The sequence below is a fragment of the Geotrypetes seraphini genome, chromosome 7, assembly GCF_902459505.1.
Source record: "Geotrypetes seraphini chromosome 7, aGeoSer1.1, whole genome shotgun sequence".
NCBI lineage: Eukaryota > Metazoa > Chordata > Amphibia > Gymnophiona > Dermophiidae > Geotrypetes > Geotrypetes seraphini.
Window position 1 is genome coordinate 143,123,270 of NC_047090.1, and position 24,956 is coordinate 143,148,225.

At 40.3% G+C, this 24,956-nt stretch overlaps 1 protein-coding gene across 4 annotated transcripts in view; it reads left to right on the forward strand.

Annotated features, from left to right (window-relative positions):
- The window catches only part of ARID4A (AT-rich interaction domain 4A), a 236,072-nt gene extending 223,077 nt beyond the window's left edge, over positions 1-12,995 (forward strand). For all 4 annotated transcript variants that reach the window (XM_033952272.1, XM_033952273.1, XM_033952274.1 and 1 more), the window contains exons 24-25: positions 8,223-8,369; positions 11,225-12,995. In XM_033952272.1, coding sequence (XP_033808163.1) covers positions 8,223-8,369; positions 11,225-11,328 — 251 coding nt within the window. In that variant the 3' untranslated portion in view covers positions 11,329-12,995. The remainder of the gene's footprint in view (positions 1-8,222; positions 8,370-11,224) is intronic.
- The last annotated feature ends 11,961 nt before the right edge of the window (positions 12,996-24,956 follow it).

Here is a 24,956-nt window from a genome sequence, read left to right on the forward strand (position 1 = left end):
GCTTTCTTTCCTAGAAGCACTGCTCTCGCTACAAAAGCTGTCATCCCTTTCAGTTTTGGTGAGGCAATGTTATAATCCGTCATACCTTTTAAAAATTACCCTTATAGCCTGGTGGTCCAGCATGTATCGGCACGGGCAGGAGCCAGCTTTCTGCGTTTCTGCCTGAGCCCGCACCGCTTCCTGAATGGCTGCCGTCAGTTCTCGCTGTCATTGCTTTTCAGCTAGTTTTTTTTGTCTAGTCTAGCTTCCTGTTGCCTTGTTAAGAAGTGTATTGCTAATATTGTTGTTTACATTGTTATCATTACTACCGTCATATCTTGTCTTTTGCTGGGGATGGCAACCGTAAGTGTCCATCAAGAAAAGAACTAGTGGGGAGTGGGATAGACCACGTCAACCTTGGGGTAGACAATATTTATTGGTATTCATAAACTTAAAACTATAATACATATAAAACCACATTAAAAAGTCCAATGTATAGAATGTCCTGTGTTGGAGTATTGTAATCAATGACCCAACATGGTCCGTGTTTTGGCCTCCTGATGGAGGCCTGCCTCAGGAGTGTAGTTTATAGGTCTAAAAGAAATACATTGCACATGAAAAAAGGTCAAGACTGCTTTTTCAGCTGCCCAGCACCCAGGAGAGGAGCGTGGGAGCCCTTGCTCCGCCCCTCCCCCGGACCGAAACCAGTCTTCGGGAGCATTGAAAAAGGACTCCCCAACGAAGTGCAGCCTTTTTCAGCTGCCCAGCACCCAGGAGAGGAGCGTGGGAGCCCTTGCTCCGCCCCTCCCCCGGACCGAAACCAGTCTTCGGGAGCATTGAAAAAGGACTCCCCAACGAAGTGCAGCCTTTTTCAGCTGCCCAGCACCCAGGAGAGGAGCGTGGGAGCCCTTGCTCCGCCCCTCCCCCGGACCGAAAACTGTCTTCGGGAGCCTTGAAAAAGGACTCCCCAACGGTGTGCAGCCGTTCGGCGTGCCGAGCGCCTTCGGGAAGCGCCGACACGGGAAGCGCCCCAACGCAGCACAGGGTGACTAGTGAATCTCCACCACAGTAACCAGCCACCACAGTAACCAGTCTCAGCAGGACTCCCAACAGCCTCAAAAGTCTCCTAGCGATAAGTATAACCAAATAACTATTAACCTCAATAATTTATACTGACTTAACATGACCATACATGACACTGCTTGGCTAGGTTTAACTGCATGACTACACAAACCTCCATGCTACTGCGAACCTGCATGATTTTTGCCTGAATATTGTGAAGTTTAATAATTGCCTAAATACTGTGAAGTCTATAACTGCACTGCCTGACTAGATGAGAGCGCAAAACTACACGAACATACACGATATTGTGATCCTGCTTGTCACTGCATGAATACCGTGAAGTTGCATGAATATTGTGAAGTTTTATCATTATTATTATTGTAAAGTTTTATAATCAGCCTCATATTCATATTTGTACTGCGTCTCTACTATCACCAAGGCCATATCTGTTTCACCCATAGCCAAAATGAGGACATCAAATACCACACAGATAGTATTATGCATCATCTACCTAACTTACTATAGATGCCAGTGTAACGACGAAAGACCCCCTGAACAAATCCCAATCCACATCTCCTGGCAAAGGCCACTCAAACAGACAAAGCCAACTCCCTCTCCTCAAACCCTTTTTAACTGCTCAGAACTCGGTCCTTTTCAAATACCCGCAGTAAACCCTAAATATAAAGCATCCAAACAACACAGAAACAAGACCAAAAACAAAAAAAACTTAAAACAACTGAAACATATTGAAACCCCCACCCCCAAACAATACAGGAATTTCAAAGGATACTATCTCAACGCCCGGTCGGTGAGAAATAAGGCACACATCATACATGACTGGATCGAACACAAAAACCCGGACATCATATTCCTAACCTAAACATGGATGATCTCAGACACAGATGTCATTATGAAGGAAATGTTACCGCAGGGCTATAAAATCGTCCCAATAACTAGAAGCTGGAAAAGAGGAGGGGGCCTAGCGATAATCCTTAAATGCTACTTTGACTTCACCAGAATGGACTCAAAAATCACTGAAGATCTGGAAATCATCACCTGCAAGATCACCAACCCCGAACTGGAAGAATCTCTAATAGCCACACTATTCTACATCCCCCCCCCCATAAATGGTCAAGTGCAAAAGAAGAATTCTTTGAATACCTTTCATCCAATACCATAAAAGGCCCATACAACTTACTTCTGGGAGACATAAATGTTCACCTAGAGAAAAAGGAAAAACCGGAAGTGACAGAAATCGACTTGTTCCTAAATACCCTGGGCTTTGAAATTCCTGACAAAGAGGAAACACATGAAAAGGGACACCAACTGGACATCGTCACTTTTTCCCACAAAGACCCCGATGCAAAAAAAATACAATACCATGCAGGAAAATGGGTTAAGAACATATGGTCAGATCACTATACTTTCAATTTTGAATTATGTTGGCAAAAAAACACTCAACAGCAAAACATATAAACAAAACCAGTTTGAAAAAAACAGTCACCTGCAGAAACATCACCAATCCAACAGAATTCTGGATCCATTATGAACTACACCCCAAAATAGAGGAAGAGCAAGACTTTCCCACTAGATGGGACAAATTCACAAAAGACACACTAAATCAAATAGCTCCTGTTCAATCATACAAAAAGAACACAAGGGCATCAAAAGAATGGTATGACGCCGAATTATTAGCCCTCAAACAAGATCTCAGAAAACTGGAAAGAGTATGGCAAAAAACAGACAAAGTGGAAGATAAAATTAAATGGAAACAAAAAATGAAAAATTACAAGAATCGGATCAAAGAAAAGCGTTATAACTGTTATGCACAGAAAATAGGAACAACCAATAAAAACAGTAGAGAACTATTCAAACTAGTAAGCAAAATAACAGACACCACACAGATACTACAGAACCATCACGATCAAATCCCAGAGGTCTCCACCCTAGCCAACCATCTTAGGAAAAAAATCACTGACCTCAGAGCCTCAATACCCCCTCCTCCACCCAATCTTGAATTCAACCTCAAAACGCAGAGTAGTGAATCCAAAGGCGATATGAGCTGGAACCACTTCGAGCCCCCAGATTGGAATAACTTCCTTGCACTCTTCAACAAATACTCCAAATCAAATTGTCTACTAGATGAATGTCCGTCTAAGATCATGCAAGATGCAATACCAGAATTTAAGAGGGACCTATTTAACTGGGCAACTTACTCTCTCAAAAACGGAACTTACCTGGAAAATATGGGACACATCCTAATCACACCCATACCCAAAGACCAGAAGATCTCGCTCACACTGGCGTCCAACTACAGACCCATAGCGAGCACCCCCTTTTTCACCAAAATGCTGGAAGGGCTGGTCAACTTGGAATTAGTAAATCACTTAGATAAGTACTCTCTCCTAAATGACCACCAATCTGGATTCAGAAAAGGATTCAGCACCGAGACAGCCCTAGGCTCTCTCCTTAACCACTTATATGACCTTTTCAATCAAGGTTCCAGCGCCTTGATCCTACAGTTAGACTTCAGCAGTGCCTTCGATCTCGTGGACCACGAAACTATGCTTAGGTGCCTCGACGAAATGGGAATATCAGGAAGAGTGTGGACCTGGTTCCAAGGTTTCCTAACCAAACGATCTTATCAAGTGGTCCATGAAGGAAATTACTCTGAACCCTGGAAAAGCCCCTCGGGAGTCCCACAAGGATCCCCCCTATCTCCCACCTTGTTCAATATATACATCTCTTCTCTAGGCCACCTTTTACAAAAGCTTAACCTAACTTATTATATATACGCAGACGACATCTCCATACTAATACCAATAACAAATGTGACCTCAACCAACTCAAAACATATCTCCTCCATCATGCTTGAAATAGAAAAATGGACTTTAAACTTCAAACTGAAATTAAACTCAGAAAAGACAAAGATTTTCCTTGCTAGCCCAAACGAGAAAATCTCCGCAACTACAATATATGTAAACGGCCATGATCACCCAATACTAAAAACCATAAAAATACTGGGAGTCACCCTGGATACCCACCTGACCCTGACCGAGCACATAAACTCAGTGACTAAAAAATGCTTCTTCATCCTTTGGAAACTGAAAACCATAAAAAAATACTTTGACCCGCTATCCTTCAGAATATTGGTACAATCACTGATTTTATCCACCCTGGACTACTGTAACATTGTCTACTTGGGAATATCTGAAAAAAATGTGAGAAAACTGAGAATAGTTCAAAATACGGCCATCCGTCTAATATTCGGACTAAAGAAGAGCGATCATGTTAGTCCATTCTACAAACTCCTTCATTGGTTACCAATTGAAGCACGAATTCTATTCAAATTCTCCTGCCTCTGCTATAAACTAATCTGGGGACTGGCCCCCAGCTACCTACTACCTCACTTCGAATTCCACTCCTCTATTAGGCCTACCAGAAACCGTAACCTCTTTACCTACCCAAATATCATAGGCTGTAGATATCGCACCTTCTTTGATAGAACATTCAAATTCCAAGCAGGTAGACTGCAAACTTGGATAGGCTACTTCACTGATGCCGCCAGAGAATCATATAGTATCTTTAGGAAAGAACTAAAAACCACCTTGTTTAAGAAATTTATAACCTAACCCAGGGGTCTGCAACCTTTAAGACATAAAGAGCCACTTGGACCCGTTTTCGAAAAGAAAAAAAAACTTGGAGCCGCAAAACCATTATAAAACAAATCTAACACTGCATATATTGTTTCTTATCTTAATGCTATATACAGGATCACTAAATTGAAAATAAAATCATTTTTCCTACCTTTGCTATTTGGTGATTTCATGAGTCTCTGGTTGCACTTTCTTCTTCTGACTGTGCATCCAATCTTTCTTCCTTTCTTTCAGCCTCCTGTATGTTTCCTCTCCTCCAGACCTCATTCTCTCCCCCAACTTTTTCTTTCTGTCTCCCTGTTCCCCCTTCTTTCTGTCTCTGTCTGCCCCCTTTCTTTCTTTCTCTGTGCCCTCCCCCAAGCCACTCGGTTTGCTGCCACCGCCATCGGGGAATAGCCCCCAAGCCACCGCCGTCCCAAGCTCTCCCTGCAGAAGCATCGCGCTGACCAGAATTCCGCTCCCTGACGTCAATTCTGACGTAGGAGAGGAAGTTCCGGGCCAACAAGGCATTTCTCCTCATTCCATCCAGCCTGAGCCCCATCTCTCCTTGATCCAGCATTTCCCTTCTGTGTCTGTCAGAATTACCATTCCACCTATTTTCCAGCATCACCCTTCTTTGTGTCCATCTCACCTATATCCCTATCTCACCACTTTTTCAGAATCTTCATTTGTCTCTATCCTTGTCTTTACCCCATGTTCACCATTTGCCCTTTCAATGTCTTTATCCCCCCACACACTTTTTCAGCATTACTTCTATGTCTCTATTTCACCTCCTCTTCATGTCCCCTCTGTATCTCTATCCTTATTCAGTAGGTCCTGCTTACCCTTTCTCTTCTTTGTGTCACTATCTCCATTTTCAGCTTTCCCCCCCTTTTCCTTTGTTACTGCACCCTGTAGCTAGAATCTTTCCACCCTCCCTCCACTCCGGCCCAGCCCAGTATGAAATATTTCCTTTTGTTTCCCTCCCCTCTCTCTTTCTCTCTCTCTTCTGCTCCCTCACCCATGAGTCCTGCATCTGGCCCTCTCCCTTCTACCTGCACCTGGCAACACCCCCCTGCTCCGCGGCTCTCTTCAGCAACTCGTCAGCAGCGGTGATCAAGACAAGCTGCCGACATCGAGGCCTTCCCTCTACGAGTCCTGCCTTTGTGGAAAAAGGAAGTTGAAACAAGCGGGACTCGCAGAGGGTAGGCCCCGACGTCAGAAGCTTGTGTCGATCGCTGCTGCTGAGTTGCCGAAGAGAGCCACGGAGCAGGGGATGTGGCCGGAAGCAGGTAGAAGGGAGAGGGAGATAGGAAGGCTGTAGATCTCCGGAGCATGACAGGCGGAAAATAGCCATGCTGAGCAGTGAGCTCAGCACTACACAGATGAAAGCCTTGCTTGCTGATTGGTCCGGCGGCACGGCGGGGCGGGGCCGCCGGACCAATCAGCAAGCAAGGCTTTCATCTGTGTATGTGCTGAGCTCACTGCTCAGCATGGCTATTTCCCGCTGCGACGCCGGACTTGTAAGCTGCATGCCTGCGTGACACACTACCAGAGCCGCAGCAAAGGTGGAAAAGAGCCGCATGCGGCTCTGGAGCCGCGGGTTGCCGACCCCCGACCTAACCAGACTTCTCCCCTAAAATCGGAGCCTCCTCCCATCCCAAGGAGTCCGTCTACCCTCTTCTGCCAAAATTTCTATCTTTAATTGTTACCAGTTTTTCCCACTGGTGCCCGTCCTTCGTTCAAATGTACCAAGTTAACAACTTACTTCTCATCAACATCTTATGTTATCTTTTTCACCTTCGCAGTCTTGTAACTCAAAGCGCAATCTCCTTTCTCTTCTCCTACTTATGCTCTGAATATCGTCGACTGTATAATGCTACTCATTGTGAAACCGTGTAATACACAGACCCTGTAACTCTCCTGTTACTATCACTAGATGTTCAATGCTATACTCTATAATTCGCTGTCTGTACAGTTTCTCTTCATTGTAAACCGCCTAGAAGTCGCAAGATTGTTGGCGGTATATAAGAATAAAGTTATTATTATTATTATTATTAAATAAAAATACAATACAAACCCAATTAAACTCAAAAGCATAAATAAATTAATAAAATCAAATGTCTAACAAATCCATAAAAGCATAGGGACTAAAAAGGCATGAACAATATGTAAAAACACATTTTTAAAAAAATATACATGTATATTTCTCCAAAAGACAAATGGTCATTTAAGAATACTGAAAATCACCATGAAAAACAAGGTATTGTCAAGAACTAAAGGACCACATATATAATTACATGAGCAATTAGCATGGACCGCATCCGTAATAGATGCATATGGCATCAAATAAAATAAAAAATATATAAAGTGGGTTATATCAAGGAGTAAAACAAGCCAACAGCATAAAATGAATATTGATATGTATACATATATATCTCTTCAAAGAAGCAAGCCGTATGCATATGTACATTTAAGAATTCTAAAAAACCATGAATAAAATAGTGTGATCTGAAGATAAGTGTCCTGCATACATATACCAACCCCGTTAAAACTCCTTACCAAACTTTAAGGTATGCAAGAAATTATAATCAAGTCTCCATATACAAATTAAATAAGAGCAAGTCCAAAATCCTCCCCATTAATATCTCTTTAACCACAGAAGAAAACTTATGTACCTACTTTTCCATTCTTGTGATAAAGACAAAATGTAACATTTGTGTATCATAGTCCCAGTGTAGTTGACAAGCTTATTAAATAGATGGAGAAAGATCTCCCCTTACCGGTGAGAGTGAATGTGATAGATTAATATTTTTATCTAGGCTTCTATTTTTAGTTATCATGAAATTCCAAATGTCTTTTTGAAGAGCTGAATAGGATAATTTTAACATATGTCTGGCATAAGAAGCATCCTAGAGTAGATGGCAAGAGAAATGGGGTTTTTTATTTTGGATGAAACCAACTCTGCAGCAGAATTCATTGTTCTGTTTTGGTTGAAACCAAAATCATTGCACTCTGCCCTCTCTGAACTTTCCTTAGAAGCCCTGGTGGTCTCTTTGGGCAGGAGTGCAATGCCTAGTTGTTGCTGCTCATGCTAGCTCACTGTGTTCATTGGCTTAGTACTGAAATTAACCTGGGATAATTAGGATTTACAGTTTTTTTTCTCATTCTGATTTTCCAGAATATCTTAAGAGTGTCCAATTTGATACTTTGCTGAAGTGTAATATCCATTGCTTAAATTGTGCTTCTCAAGTCTTTCACTCGCTTCCCCTTCCTCCAAACAAAAGAAAATTAAAGGGTCTTTCAGCTGTCTTAGCATCCATCCTTAACTGTATGCCTCTGGGGCTTAAATTTAGACTTGAACTGGTCTAGAAACAGCAAGCTGAATTTAATTTATATTTTTATATGCTACCAAAGGAATACTCAGTGCAATTTATAAAAATGAAAAAAGTACAGAAATGTTTTAATGTAAATGAATACATTCAAAATACATAAAATGATACATATATAATCTGGTAGGGACTTTTTTTTTCTTCTCTCTTCTAGATGAACTGGAAAACATGAGTAGCACTGAAAGAATAGGTTTCCTACAAGACAAACTGCAGGAAATAAAAAAATATTACATGTCTTTAAAGTCAGAAGTGGCAACCATCGAAAGACGGAGAAAAAGATTGAAAAAGAAAGATAGAGAAGGTATGTTTTCATTACCTCAAATGTCTTCTCATAAGTCTGTATATTGGAACAAAAATCTGATCAATTTCTTGGACTGGGTGACCAGAGAATTGGATAGAGGATGTGCGCTAGATGTGGTGTATTTAGATTTTAGCAAAGCCTTTGACAGTCTTCCACACAGACGTCTAATAAATAAACTGCGTGCCCTCGGGATAGGTCTGGGTGAAGAACTGGTTGAGTGGAAGGCGACAGAAAGTAGTGATCAATGGAGATCACTCTGAGGAAAGGGATGGTACCAGTGGTGTGCCTCAAGGTTCTGTTCTTGGGCCTTTCTTTTTAACATTTTTATAAACAATATTGCTGAAGGGTTGTCGGGTAAGATTAGCCTCTTTGCGGATGATATGAAAATCTGAAATAGAGTAGACCCGCTGGATGGTATGAATAACCTGAAGAAAGACCTGGCGAAGCTTGGTCTGAAATTTGGCAGCTAAAATTTAATGCTAAGAAATGCAATGTCATGCATTTGGGCTGCAAAATCCGGAGGGAACAGTATAGTTTAGGGGGTGAAGAACTTATGTGCACGAGAGTAGAGCAGGACTTGGGTGTGATTGTATGTGATGATCTTAAGGTGGCCAAACAGGTTGAAAAGGTGACAGCGAAAGCTAGAAGGATTCTAGGTTACATAGGGAGAGGTATGGGCCAGTAGGAAAAAGAAGGTATTGATGTTCCTGTATAAGACTTTGGTGAGATCTCATTTAGAATATTGTGTACAATTCTGGAGGCTGCACCTTCAAAAAGATATAGAAAGGATGGAGTCGGTCCAGAGGAAGGCTACTAAAATGGTGTTTGGCCTTTGTGATAAGGCGTATTGGGACAGACTTAAAGATCTCAATCTGTATACTTTGGAGGAAAGGCGGGAGAGGGGAGATATGATAGAGATGTTTAAATACCAACGTAATTTAACTATACCCATTTGTCTCGTGCTCACAGTACCCAATCTCGGATTGATTAATGGCTTTTGTCGACTAGGCTCTTTTCTTCCACGACGGCAGCGAGTATTGGTCCCTATTGTGTGTCGGATCATGCTTTTATTTGGTGTTCCCTGTCTATAGGGTCAGGTGCGCCTTGTGCTCGGTGCTGGCGTTTTCCTCCAGCTTTGGGTTTCTTGATCATTTGCTTAGGAAATAGAAGGACTTTCAGATTCATAATAAGGCTCATCTGGAGGACCCCGTGCTCTACTCAGATGCTGCTAAGGCAGTTTTGTGTGGTGAGATCATTGCTTATGCTAGCTTTAAGAAAAACATCAATTCAAGGCAAATATTAATATCTTGGAACTGTAATCCAAATCCAATCTTACAATCTGGTTCCAAGATCCATAAATCTTAATCTTCTTTCATCATCTTCCAGTTATCATTATACCAACAATAATGCCACAGACCTCAGAAATACCCCTCCTCCGTCCCGTTGTAGGTACAAGTTTCAGGGGAGGATCATATGTTATCTCCTCACTGGTCCAGGCTCAATTTTCTATTTATACTGCTAAATTTGCATGCTTTTATACTTTCATTAAACTTTTTAACTTCTATTGTAATGTACTTATCTTAATTGGTGATAAAGCGGTTGGACCTGACATGTTTCGCTTCCGCTTCATCAGGGATCCACACAATACCACTATCATCCATCCCGCATTGGATGATAGCGGTATTGTGTGGATCCCTGACGAAGCAATAGCAGGGGTTTGGGATATTGTTGCTGTATGGCTTCTGCTGTACCTATATGTTTTTTCTGTTATTGTGTCCCTTGTCTCGTTCTTTGCCTCTGCTGTGCTCCATTCAAATTGTTTCCTGTACTCCACCCTTGCGGGCTGAGGTCTATCAGACACCGGGACCTTGGCTCATTCCGGCATCCCCCACAAACAAGTCCCCCCTGTGAAGGGGGGGGACTTGTTTGTGGGGGATGGGTTCTATTGTGGTTGCTCTAACATTAGATGACGTTCTGTTTGTCCCCTTTTGGATTTATCATCTATGTTGTTTTGCATTCTTGTCTGCTGTTTCCTGCTAGTGCATTTTTTCCTCAATAAAAAATTGTTTGATCTAAATACCTACGTAATGTAAATGCACATGGGTCGAATCTCTTTAATTTGAAAGAAAACTCTGCAATGAGAGGGCATAGGATGAAGTTAAGAGGTGAAAGGCTCCGGAGTAATCTAAGGAAATACTTTTTTTTACAGAAAGGGTGGTAGATGAATGGAACAGTCTCCCAGAAGAGGTAGTAGAGACAGAGACTGTGTCTGAATTCAAAAGTGCCTGGGATAGGCATATGGGATCTCTGAGAGAGAAAGAGATAATGGTTACTGTGGATGGGCAGACTAGATGGGCCATTTGGCCTTTATCTGCCATCATGTTTATATGTTTCTATGGTGCTCTTGAAATAGCTCATTAGCTGAAATTTACTGTCTTTGTTTAATGAGTAGTAAGGTAAAACAAAGCATAAAGGAGATAAGGTGATACCGTTTTTATTGGACCAAATACATTTTTTTTTTAGTTTTTAAAGGTAACTCTTCTTCAGATTAAAAATAATCAAATGTTGAACATATCAGTATGTATAGATGAAACATGAAAACATTCCAATGACAGTCTCACAAGAAGAGGGAGAGGTGAGCAAGGGCTGGGTGGGTGGGAGACAGAGATAGGAAGGTGACAAAGCAGTTTAAATTCATGGTTTGTAATGCAAAAGAAAACCAAGGTCTTTAAGCCCTGTATGATGGGTGTCAAAATATATATATTTTTTTTTTTTTAAATGTCTTAAGTTCCTAGATTGTCTTAAAAATTCCTTTTACTAGTCTGAGTAGTAATAATGTTTTTCTATCCACACAGTGTCGCATACTGGGGCATCTATGTCATCTGCATCATCTGACACTGGAATGAGTCCATCCTCCTCCTCCCCTCCTCAAAACACATTGGCTGTAGAGTGCAGGTGATACCTGGACATGTCTGCCTTTCTCAGCAGTCTGCTGCCATGGACACATAACCCCAAAATATAACCACAAAAAGCACTCAGTTGATTTGACGTTGCCAAGTATATTCTTATACTTTTCCACTGCTGAACTGTACTGCTCTGATTTTGGTTTTATTTTATTTTTTAACTGAACAAATAAGCTGATTTGATCATTAGAAATTAGCAGGGGAATCTGCCACATTTTTCACAATTTTTACCCTTTTTTCTCAAAAACAAAAGGGGAATGTTCAACAAATTTGAAAAATAAAAAACTAAGTGAAACTTTAAGGAAATGGCAAAGACCGGCAAACGTGCTCGTGAAAACATCACAATCCAAGCAACTAGAATGTAGTTCATACTGCACTTTGACATAGCTGTATCTTAGCCCTATGAGAAGCTCTTTGTGGCAGAAGCACTTGCTATATACAGAACTGCCAAAGTTCAGAGTGCCCAATTTTAAAGCTGTAAAATGGGACAAAATAAATTGTGAATGGAAGTGTAGTTGACTGAAAACTACAATTAAGTCTTCCACTTTTATAGGATTTTTGAGCACATAATTATGCAAATATTTTAATGTTTATTAATGTTTACAGTGGAATTGTGAATAAGTTTTCAGTGGACTAGCTTATCCCTTGACAAAAATATTTTGTCTTTTTTTTCTATGTAATTTCAGAGTTTTTATTTTGTTACAAAAGAGACAAAAATTAAATATATAACAACAATGAAGTTATTTAACAAGATTTCTAAAACTGAAATTTTTTGTGTAAAATAAGGTATTATCTTGCAACTTGTTAAATATATTTATTCAGACATTGGATGTTGTATTTTTATGTATTTTTTAAAATATTAATAAAAAAAAAAAAAAGAGGAAATTCAAGATTAGTTCACTCTTCCAATACAGCATTTCAGTTGTAGCTTTTGCAGGAGGGTTTCATCCAATTCCCATACCGTATATGAAACAAATCTGTATCCTTCAGTGCAGCGATACAGCCGGACACTTAAAATACTACCTTATTTCAAAACTTTGGCAGTCCTAGTACAAAAGCTGTTTCAAGGAACAAAATTTGTTTGGTTTGCCCTTCCCACTGTTGCAAATTTTCTGTCTGCTGTACTGCGGTATCATTTATCTCTCACAGCTGAGATGCAACAATACAATAAAAGCAACTATGTATGCTTTGTGGATTGTCCCATGGACTGAAATTTTGTAAATAATTCTTCCAAACCAATGTATTTAAGACAGTTTGCATATACATTATGTATAAAGGTGATTTTTTATCAATTTTTTATTCATGTTTGTACATTGAGAGGGTTTTTTAAACCCCTCTTCCTGTGTTTAATATGCTGTAGAATAATAACATAGATGCTGCGGACTGTATATCAGGATATTATGGTTCACAAAAGCAAAATGACTGAGCAGAACACTAGTGATGGCTAGCATTACTAAAATCATTGTTTCATGGAATTTTGTTTTACTGCATTGTGAACTTGTGATTCAGATTCCTTCCATTTTCACAGAAAATTAAAGAAAAAGTACTCTTTTTGTAAATTGCACTTTTTTCTGTCTTTTCTTAAGCAAAGCAGAAGTATTTCATTGTAAAATACAAAAGGAGCTCAATGATGAGCATCAATAAAGGCCATGTTTTAAACGGGCTTTATTCTATTTTTTATATGTGCATTTGATTTTTAAAAAGGAAAATCGGATTTCATGATGGTATAGGAGTTTTCAGAACTTGTTTTGTTTTTATATTGTCTGAATAAACATGTTCACTTCAAAATAACTTGAAATGTTGATCACATTTTCTAAATTCATGTATACTGTGTATTGGAAAAGATGACCTTTCACACTCAAGAACCTCATTTGAAAAGAGAAACTTTAGGAGCTAGACTAGTCTTTATACAATGGTGATACCTGCTGGCTAGGTAAAATATCCACAATTAGTTTGTTGTAGTGACTGGGCCAAAGTAGTTGTAAAGGAAGGCTCACTATACCAGATCCTAGCTGGAAGCCCAAAGGAGTAGAACGACACTGCTAGGCCAAACACCCCAACAACAACAACAAATAAACCCCTCATCTCCCTGATAATCCTCTCCTAGGGAATGTCTAGTTTGCTTTTGTGGGACCTAGAGAATTACATGGTGGCAAAATTCATCAACGTTCCCGTCCTGTGGATAACTGCAGGAAACAATCCTGCAGTTTAGTTTTCTTTAGTGTCTTTCTCAACCTCAGTCCTTTTACACCTGCATTCTTAAATGCAAGGCTTGAGGGTCAGTAGTTGTGCCCATTCATACTCTGATTCTTATTTATTTATTTCTAATATTTCTAGAAAGCCTAAAACTAAACGATTAACAATTGAAAAACATTCACAATAATTCATACACAATACATTTACAAAATGTATTCAAATTACATTGCAATTACATAGCAATCTCATCCCCTAAAAATAATTTCGAGAGCTCAAAGAATTTACACTTTAGCCATCAAATTAAATAAAGTGCAATAACCAGAGCTTAGGAATTCTTAAAATAAATCTACCTTCTCTCTTTAAAGAATGACATGGAATAGTTTCTTGTGGGGATGGGAACGGTGATGAATTTTGTCACCGTGTCATTAAGTTTCTGACCACATTTGTTTTGCTTTCCTTGAAAGATTAGCATTGCATAAAGCACCATCGAACAAGATAACCTAAAAAAATATATGTATACTACTTTAGAATTGTATGGTTAGCTGTATAGCTAAATCTTACCTTCTAAATATACTACCGTTAATCTTACTTGGGGCCATTTTTTAAATTTATGTATCACATACAATACAAAGTAAAACTGGGGAGTTTGCTAAAATCGGCAATCACAAATGACACTGTGTCTGGCTAACAAACTACAAAATATGTCTTCAGAATATGATGGTCTGTCAAAACTCAAATAATATATTATCAGCTATTTTGTGTCATGGACTTTTTGTAAGATTTAGTAAAAACAATCCCATCTCATTGAGAAGATGAATCACTAACTTTTCACTGTGGATTATTTACTGGGGCCAACCTAAATCTTAAGCTCTTTATGCTACATTAGTATTGAGAATCCCTTTTGAAATTAAGACACTAAATAGTAGTAGTAGTAGTAGTAGTAGACCAATTAAGTTAATATATGCATCATTTTTATTTGCTTTTGTAGGCCCAATAAATTTGCTGGATGCATTTCCAGCACTGAAAGGTTACCAATATTATGCATTAAGCAGAGGTGAAGAAATATCAACAGTGGTCTTCATTGGAGCATGATGCTGGGTATGCTTTTAGAACAAGAGGGCTTGTGGTGTTTTATTATGCAGATGACATTACTGTCCTGATCCCTGTAGATTCTGTGGTAGATGGTGACTTTGTGGCTCTGGGAGAGAAGGTATAGCAGTCAGGTGCGAAGGTGGTATTCTCATCCATCCTCCCTGTCGAGGATAAAGGCCAGGACAGAGAAGCTCGCATACTGGAGATGAATGCTTGGCTACGTGGATGGTGTCGTCGAGAGTGTTTTGGCTTCCTAGACCATGGAATGATCTTCCAAGGGCTGCTGAGCAGGGATGGTGTGCATCTATCAAAGAAGGGAAGAAGTGTCTTTGCCAGTAGGCTAGCTAATCTACTAAAGAGGGCTTTAAACTAGAAGTGATGGGGTAGGGTGATCAAAGCTCCCCAGTGAGTATAAGCACTCGGGTATGTAAATCACTTAATACCTCTATATCAGTGGTCTCAAACCCTTTGCAGGGCCACATTTTGGGATCTGTCGGTACTTGAAGGGCCTCAGAAAAAATAGTTCATGTCTTATTAAAGAAATGACAATTTTGCATGAGGTAAAAACTCTTTATAGTTTATAAATCTTTCCTTTTGGCTAAGTCTTAATAATAATATTATCGTTTATAGCTAAATAGACATATGATCAAGAAACTGTTTTATTTTACTTTTGTGATTATGATAAGCATACCGAGGGCCTCAAAATAGTACCTGGTGGGCCGCATGTGGCCCCCGGGCCACGAGTTTGAGACCACTGCTCTATATGGATGGGAAAAGAGGACAGTGTCTGGAAAGCAGTGTATACTAATGCTCGAAGTATGGGAAACAAGATTCTGGATCTAGAAGCTGTGATGGAAGACGAGGAGTTGGATATAGTGGCGATCATAGAGACATGGTTCACAGAGCGCCATGACTGGGATGTAGTTATACCAGGCTATAATCTGTTCAGGAAAAGACAGGGTATGAAGAAAAGGAGGAGGAGTAGCATTTTATGTTAAAGAACATATTAAAGCCACACAATTGCAGGATCTTTAGGGCAAGGAAGAGGCACTGTGGATCAATTTGGAAAGAGGGAATGGTGAATATATTTACATTGATGTAATATACAGGCCTCCTTCACAGACGGAAGAAGTAGATAGAGATTTAATAGTAGACATTCAGAATATATCTAAAAAAGGGGAAGTCTTGCTAATAGGAGATTTTTAACATGCCGGATGTTGATTGAGGGTATTCCTTTTGCGGGTCTTCTAGAAGTAGGGAGATTCTGGATTCTCTACAAGGAGAACTGTTCCAGAAGTTGATAATGGAACCCACACGGGATGGGGGTCATACTAGACATAGTGCTTACAAACGGGGAAAGTGTTTCTGATATTACAGTGGGTGGTCATCTGGCATCCAGTGATCACTGCATGGGACGGTTTAATATTAAGATGGGTATAGGGAGGGCTCATTCAAAAGCAAAGGTTCTAGACTTTTAAAAAAACTAACTTTGTTCGGATGGGGGTTTACGTCAAGGAATTATTGTCTGGATGGGAACGTCTGGAAGGAGTGGAAATGCGGTGGGCAAAACTGAAAGGAGCGATTGTAAGGATGACAAACCTTTTTGTGAGGCAAGTAAGTAAAAGGAAAAGAAGGCCACTTTGGTTCTCAAAAGTAGTAGCTGAGAAGATAAGGAATAAGAGGTTAGATTTCATAAACTACAAAAGATCGCAGAAAGAGGAAGACAGGCAAAAATATCTGGAAAAGTTCAGAGAGGCTGGTATTGTAGTCAGGAAAGCAAAGATGCAAATGGAAGAAAAAATAGCTGATGGGGAGACAAGACATTTTTTAGATATATTAGTGATAGGAAGAAGTGCAAAAGTGGCATTGTGAGACACAAAGATGAAGGGGAGGAATATGTAGAAGCTGATAAAGAAAAGGCCGAATTGCTTAAATGATAGTTCTGATCTGTGTTTAGGGCTGAAGCACCGGGAGCAGGACTGCAGAAAACAAATGTGAATAGGGATGGAGGAGTAATAGACCCTGATCGATTTTCAGAGGGTTGTGTTCGTGAGGAGCTAGCTAAAATAAAGGTAGACAAAGCAATGGGGCCAGATGGTGTACATCCTAGGGTGCTGAAGGAACTTAGAGAAGTTTTGGTGGCTCCGCTGACTGACCTTTTCAACGAGTTTCTAGAGTCAGGAGTGGTACCGGAGGAAGGGCGGATGTTGTAGTCCCTCTCCATAAAAGTGGAAGTAAGGAAGAAGTAGGACATTACAGGCAGGTAAGTCTGATTTCTGTAGTAAGCAAATTAATGGAAACGCTTTTAAAACAGAAAATGGTCAAGTTGACCGGAGGCAGCATGGATTCACTAAAGGTAGGTCTTGTCAGACAAATCTGATCAATTTCTTTGACTGGGGGACTAGAGAATTGGATAGAGGATATGCGCTAGATGTGGTGTATTTAGATTTTAGCAAAGCCTTTGACAGTGTTCCACACAGACGTCTAATAAATAAACTGAGTGCCCTCAGAATGGGTCCCTAAGTGATTAGCTGGGTCAAGAACTGGTTGAGTGGAAGGCGACAGAGGGTAGTGATCAATGGAGATCGTTCTGAGGAAAGAGATGTTACCAGTGGTGTGCCTCAAGGTTCTGTTCTTGGGCCTGTTCTTTTTAACATTTTTATAAACGATATTGCTGAAGGGATTGTTGGGTAAGATTTGCCTCTTTGTGGATGATACGAAAATCTGCAATAGAGAAGACACTCCAGCTGGTGTGAATAACATGAAGAAAGACCTGGAAAAGCTTGAAGAATGGTCTGAAATTTGGCAGCTAAAATTTAATGCTAAGAAATGCAAGGTCATGCATTTGGGCTGCAAACCCCAAGGAAACAGTACAGATTAGGGAGTGAAGAGCTTATGTGCATGACAGAAGAGTGGGACTTGGGTGTGATTGTATGTGATGATCTTAAGGTGGCCAAACAGGTTGAAAAGGTGACAGCAAAAGCTAGAAGGCTGCTAGGTTGCATAGGGAGAGGTATGGCCAATAGGAAAAAGGAGGTATTGATGCCTCTGTATAAGACTCTGGTGAAACCTCATTTAGAATATTGTATACAATTCTAGAGGCCACACCTTCAAAAAGATATTAAAAAGGATGGAGTGGTCCAGAAGAAGGCTACTAAAATGGTATGTGGTCTTCATCATAAGGAGTATGGGGACAGACTTAAAGATCTCAATCTGTATACTTTGGAGGAAAGGCAGGACAGGGGAGATATGATAGAGATGTTTAAATACCTACGTAATGAGAGGGCATAGGATGAAGTTAAGAGGAGATAGGATCTGAAGTAATCTAAGGAAATATTTTTTTACTGAATGGGTGGTAGATGCATGGAACAGTCTCCCAGAAGAGGTGGTGGAGACAGAGACTGTGTCTGAATTCAAAAGGGCCTGGGATAGGCACATGGGATCTCTCGGAGAGAGAAATAGATAATGGTTACTACGGATGGGCAGACTAGATGGGCCATTTGGCCTTTATCTGCCATCATGTTTCTATGTTTCTACCCAGATGTGGCGATACCCAGACAACTGCAACAATCATGACGCCAGCCATGGAAGCAGACAACTGCAACAATCATGACGCCAGCTATGGAAGCTTAAAAGAACAATAAAATGCTTAAATAAAATTCTTAGCTCAAACGAAAGCCAATTTAACCTGAGAAACTAAACTAAACCTTAGGTTTGTATACCGCACCATCTCCATAGTCGTGGAGCTCAAAAGGGAAAAAATTAGCCTGTCATAAGCATTCTGTACTGTCTGAGGTTTTCTTAAAGTCAACTTTGTAAAGAACAGATGGAAAAATTATGTTCTTTCCTTTAGACACAGCAGATAAATCCAGAGACTAGTGGGAATGGACGAGAATACCACCTGCGCACCTGACTGCTTCACCTTCTCTCCCAGAGCCACAAAGTCACTTTTGATACGTTCGCAGGGATACCTGGCAGTATCGTTAGTTCCAATGTGAATGAGCAACATCGGATAGTAGTCATCAGGCTTGATGAGTCTCGGCAAGCTCGCCGTAACATCTTGGATTTTGGGTAGGTAGAACTGATGTTTCAGCCATCATGCTGTGGCTTTCTTCACAGTGTACTGTAAGGTCTGCAGTTTGTCTTTATATATAATGGGTCCTCCAACCTGATTGACAGTTGATTGAGGTAGGAAAGTCTGTTGTTTCTTAATTTTTGCATGAAAGTTTGTTCACAAATTTTAATTTTGGTGGGAAAGTCCATTGGCACAATTTTTTAAATTTTGGCAGGAGATAGCTGGAAACTTTCAGACGGAGGAAGAAGGCATTTGTTGGTCCCAGTTCATTTTGTGCTAAATTTCTTTTGGATGAACGGTTGCTATGCTTTGTTTATGGAGAGTCCTTTATCTCCATTGACATTATTGGGGTGTCTTGCTATTTCTGTTGCCTCTTTTATTCTTCTTAGCCACTGACATTCTTATTTTTACAATATTATGACCGGTTTCCTTAGCATGGAGGGTTACATATGATTTTTCTGCATTGCATAGCTTGTGGTGTCTCTCGTGCTCTTTCAGCCTTTCCTCTACAGTATGACCAGTTTCACCAATGTAAGATTGGCCACAGCTTAATGGGATTTCATACACTCCAGTGGTTTGGAGCTGAGGTAACCAGTCTTTCACATGTGTGAGTGTGGATGCAAGTTTCCTTGGTGCAGTGTAGGTTGTTTTCATGTTATTTCTTTAGCAGTTTTCTTATGAGATCTGTTAACACTTTGACATAGGGTGGCCGAGAAGAATAAAGACAAACTGCAGACCTACAGCACACCCTGAAGAAAGCCACAGCATGAAAGATAAAACATTGGTTCTATCTAGCTGGGTGTGGCAAGATCCGGACAACTGCAACAATTATTTTTTTGTTTTCTGCTTAAAATTTTGTATCGTGATGAACCAGATTACTGCATATATTCAAATATACAGTAAATTAAAGTAACCCTTTTTTCCCCCCCAAAAAACAAGGAAAAACGGTTGTCTCAAATATAAACAGAGGTTAGAAATTTGGGTAAGTGAGTGTCATTTGTCATCCCCACCAGAACACCTGCCCTCAGTCACACATGCAGAAAACAAAACAACAACTACTACAAAAACCTTTTCAAATACAAACCCACAAACTAAAACTACTATTGTATACAAATGAAACCCTAATATGCCAGACTGCACACACTACACCACATTTCTTCCTGAACAGTCCTAGATATAAAAACAACAGATGTAAATTTTCAAAGTTGACAAATTTCCATCAGTAAATTAAAAAAAAAAAAAAAAATTTCCTACCTTTGTTGTCTGGTAATTTTATTTTTCTAGTCAGCTTGTTCTATCTATGCTCTTAACTCCTGTTTCCAAGGCCTCCTTATGCATTTGCTGTTTATTTCCTCTCCTTCACTTTTTGTACTACATCCTTCTTTGGCACTGATTTTAATACAGTTTTCTTCCATTTTTCTGCCTCCATCTCAAATCTATCCAACTCTTCCCCTTCCCTCCATCCATGTTCACCATCTTTAGCCTCCTCCATGTCCCTCCATATCTTCCCCTTTTCACTATCCATGTACCACCATCTCCTTCCTCTTGCTGCCCGCGGCCTCCCCTGCACTGTTCCTTTACTGCAGTCCACACAAGCAGAAACAGAGGGGGGTGGACTGTGGCAAAAGTACAGAAGAGGCCACCCTCTTAGGTACTCCTATCCTCCCTGCCTGACTGGCATTGCATTTACAGTCCTGATGCTGTGTGCCAGGCTAAAGGGCTTTGAGTGCGCATGCTCAAGGCTTGCTGGACTCCCTTCAATAATCCCGGAGGGTATGCGATAGGTGTGCCTGTCGAGGAGGAGGAGATATCAGTGGTCATCAGTGGGGATAGCAGTGCAGTTCATCGAGAGTGGGGGAGAGATAACCATGCCGTTCATGGAAAGGAGGTGGAAAATAGCATTGTTGGTCAATTGGGTAGGGAGGAGAGTTTCATAAAAATTCTTTAAACTGATGAGTTAGAACCTCTTTGTCAGTTTGTAGTGTAGTCACCTTCCTATATTCACCTTTAACCTTAGCTAACCTAGCCAATAGTTTACCAGTTTTATTACCATATTTATATAACAAAACTTATAAAGAAGACTTTTTAGCCTTTTGATAAAGGAGTTAATTTAAGGCAGATTGAGATGTGAGCAATGTAGTCTCATTGGCCTCTAGGATAAAGCCCCTATTGTTGCTTATCTTTCTGTACTTGAAATTCTAATAATAGAATGGCCTTGTTTCATACCTTTGTCTGTTGGACATATTAGGCAATTTTCTCCCCCCTCAAGGTTGGTTTAGCTGTCTCCCAGTATCTTGTTAAATATAGTTTAATCCACACATTTCTCCTTAATAAAAAGGGAACTGTGGATCAGTATACAATTCTAGTAAAAATTTCCAATGCCAAAACAGGTAGCTGAGAACCCTGCAAAACCAGCCATATCACTGCATGATCTGCTATTTCACAAGGTCCTATTTCTGCTGCTAATACCTTATCCCAGAGTGTGAGAAAGCAATTTATATTCTAGATTGTATAACTTAAGCTCGAGAGAGATAGGGTAAAGTATACACCACATATCTATTAAATCCAACAGATCACAAAGCATTGGAACCCCTTTTGATATATCAGGCTTAGTAGCCGCTACTGCAGTAGATCTATCCCACTGGGAATCAAACACTCCATTAAAGTCATCCCCTAAAACAAGGGACAACCCTTCAAAATCTTTAAGGGAATAAAGTTGGCTATAGAATTTTTGGTCATATACATTAAGGGGATGATTCTATAAATGGCATCTAGGAAAATGGCATTGGCCTTGGCGGAGAGTGTGGCACAGTGGTTAGAGCTACAACCTTAGTACCCTGAGGTTGTGGGTTCAAACCCCGTACTGCTCCTTGTAACCCTTGTAGATATCTTTTGCTTCATGAATAAATCAAGGAAAGTTTTTATTTACCTGCAATTACATCACTTTCTTTTGCAAAGATTAAAAAAAAATTTGACATCAATATGTGAACATTTCTTAAGAAAGAACTGAATATTTCATGGGGTGTCCTAATTTTTTCACATGGCTATAGGTGGCCTGGCTGTGCCATCTATTTTGAAATACTATCAGGTGGCCCAGATGTGGGTGCTTCTGGAGTGGCAGGTTCAAACCTGCAAGCCATGGGTGGATATTGAACAGGGTGGATGTCTCTATCCCCCTTGCTGCATTTGCCCTGGCTTCTGGATGATAGGAAGTATACGGGGGGGGGGGGGGGTCTGGAAGCTGTGGCGACTGCCCTGCAGGGTTGGTGCTCTGTGAAGCGTCTGACCCTCCAGGGGAGATGACACTCCTGGTATATCCCACTTAGGTTTAATCCCAAATTTGTCCCAGGTGATCGGGCGGGGATCTTTCATCGGGAACTCAAGGGGCTGGTATTCTTGGGGCAATTTGTTGTTATGGAACGGCAGAAGGTGCGACCCTTTGGAGACATCCAGGAGAAGTATGGCCTGGATACTAGAGACTTGTTTCCCTACCTCCAGGTGAAGGACTATATCCAGCGAGTGGGGATCCTGAGAGAACTCCTTAGGGGGGAAACTGAATTTGAGAAGCTGTTGAGCCCTGAGATGAAAAAAGGCATGATTTCCACTATATATGCCTGCCTCAATTGGATGTGTCCCTGAAATATATGTCTGCCTAGCAAGTGGATCTGGGTAGGGTTATCACCCCTGAGGAATGGGAAATGACTTGGAAACAAATGGCTACTTTTGGCCTGGCCACTGTGATGGTGGAAAATAGATACAAAGCTTTGTTATGCTGGTACTACACCCCTATTTTTGTTGGCAAAGTTGGAGAGAGAGATGGAAAGAGCTGGTGGGAATGTGAGCTTCAGGGTAAAAAACTAGGACGCCCCATGAAATATTCAGAGAGAGAAAGAGATAATGGTTACTGTGGATGGGCAGATTAGATGGACCATTTGGCCTTTATCTGCCGTCATGTTTCTATGTTTCTTTCTTAAGAAATGTTCACATATTGGTTTCAAATCTTTTTATTTATCTCTGGAAAAGAAAGTAATGTAATTACAGGTAAACAACAAAATTTTCCTTGATTTACTCATGAAACAAAAGATATTCACATAAATGTGTATTCTAACTGAGGAATAAATTAGGACACCCCCACATATCCTCCCACTTAAAGTGGCTCAAATCACACAGGTGTATCACATCAGGTGCACATGATTAGAACATCATTACTCAGCATTTTGTTTTGGGGTTTTTTCTTTATTAATTTTTCATAAACAAAACAGCCAATACAAACTACACTTGTCAAAAAATATAGAGTATCCCCCCAACCAAGCAAATCAAATCCAGAGTCCCCACATTCCCCCCTCCCCCCTCCAATTTAAATAGAGTGCTGTCTCCACTGTACATAAGGGGCTCTTTTTATCAAGGTGCGCTACAGAGGTTAGCGCGTCGGTCATTTCATCACGTGGTAACCTCCACGGCAAGCCAAAAAACTAACGCCTCGTCAATGGAGGTGTTAGCGACTAGTGCAGCAGGCGGTTTAACGCGTGGTATTCCGCATGTTGAACCTCTACCTCCACCTTGATAAAAGGAGCCCAAGGTTCCTAAATTTTAGAATAAGAAATAAGAGTATTATGTCTCAATGCGGTCAGTTTAGACATCAATTGCAAATGATCCAAACGAGAGTATACAGTTTGTAAAGCAGGAATACTGGGGGAACGCCAACACTATGCCAGAGCCAAGCGAGCAGATGTAAATACACAGGCTGCTAACTTCTGCTCTGGGAGAGCAAGACCAGGAACTCCCACATTGAGTAAGCAGCAATCCATTAAACACAACAATGTTCCTGTAAGATTTTATTTATCAAATTTTTACATTTTATAAATCAAGTATCCACTTGTACAGAAAGTTGAAGAAAAGCAGGAAAATAATACTCATAGGTAAAATACATAATAATAAAATAAAAATAAATATTTAGCTTAAATTCAGCTCAAGTCCTCTAAATTAGATCCAAGAAGGATAAGGCGGACATATTAACAAATGCTAACAAATATCAATTCAAACATTAGGAAAACAAAATCCCTTAGCTAAGGAAGGATATCATTATTCAGGAAAACAAGATCCCTTTAGCTGAGAAAGGATATCATTAATTCAATTGCACTTCACTTTAGTTTCCCTTCATCCAGTCGAGTTCCTGCCAGAAAGGCTGACAACTGGAATGGCTCAAAGAATATATATTTTTTCATATGGTATATTCCTGTAAGATTTTAACCAAAACACAACCCACCTGCTGCCAATACAAGTGCACTCCTGGACATAGTAACATAATAGATGACGGCAGATAAAGACCCGAATGGTCCATCCAGTCTGCCCAACCTGATTCAATTTAAATTTTTTCTTCATAGCTATTTCTGGGCAAGAATCCAAAGCTCTATCCGGTACTGTGTTTGGGTTCCAACTGCCGAAATCTCCGTTAAAATCTACTCCATCCCATCTAAACCCTCCCAGCCATTGAAGCCTTCTCCAGCCCATCCTCCCACAAACAGCCATATACAGACACAGACCTTCCAAGTCTGCCCAGTACTGGCCTTAGTTCAATATTTAATATATTTTCTAATTCTATATCCTCTGTGTTCATGTTTCAAGTTTATTAGGTGACTTGATCAATCGCTTAATCAAACATTCTAAGCGATGTACATTTTAAAATTTACAATTATTAGAGAACAATACAATACGTACAAATACTTAAATAATGGTAAATTACTCTTAATTTTAACATTACTAAACATAGGGTAAGGAGGGATGAAATACAATTCATAAAGTAAAGAAGAAACATTGAGGGAAAATCCCACGCTTCTTTGAACTCAGCCACCGTTTTCCTTTCCACCACCTCTCTTGGGAGCGTATTCCAGGCATCCACCTCCCTCTCTGTAAAGTAGAATTTCTTAACATTGCTCTTGAATCTACCACCCCTCAACCTCAAATTATGTCCTCTGGTTTTACCATTTTCCTTTCTCTGGAAAAGATTTTGTTCTACGTTAATACCCTTCAAGTATTTGAATGTCTGAATCATATCTCCCCTGTCTCTCCTTTCCTCTAGAGTATACATATTTAGGGCTTCCAGTCTCTCCTCATACGTCTTCTGGCGCAAGCCTCCTATTATTTTCGTCACCCTCCTCTGGACCGCTTCAAGTCTTCTTAAGTCCTTTGCCAGATATGGTCTCCAAAACTGAGAACAATACTCCAAGTGGGGCCTTACCAATGACCTGTACAGGGGCATCA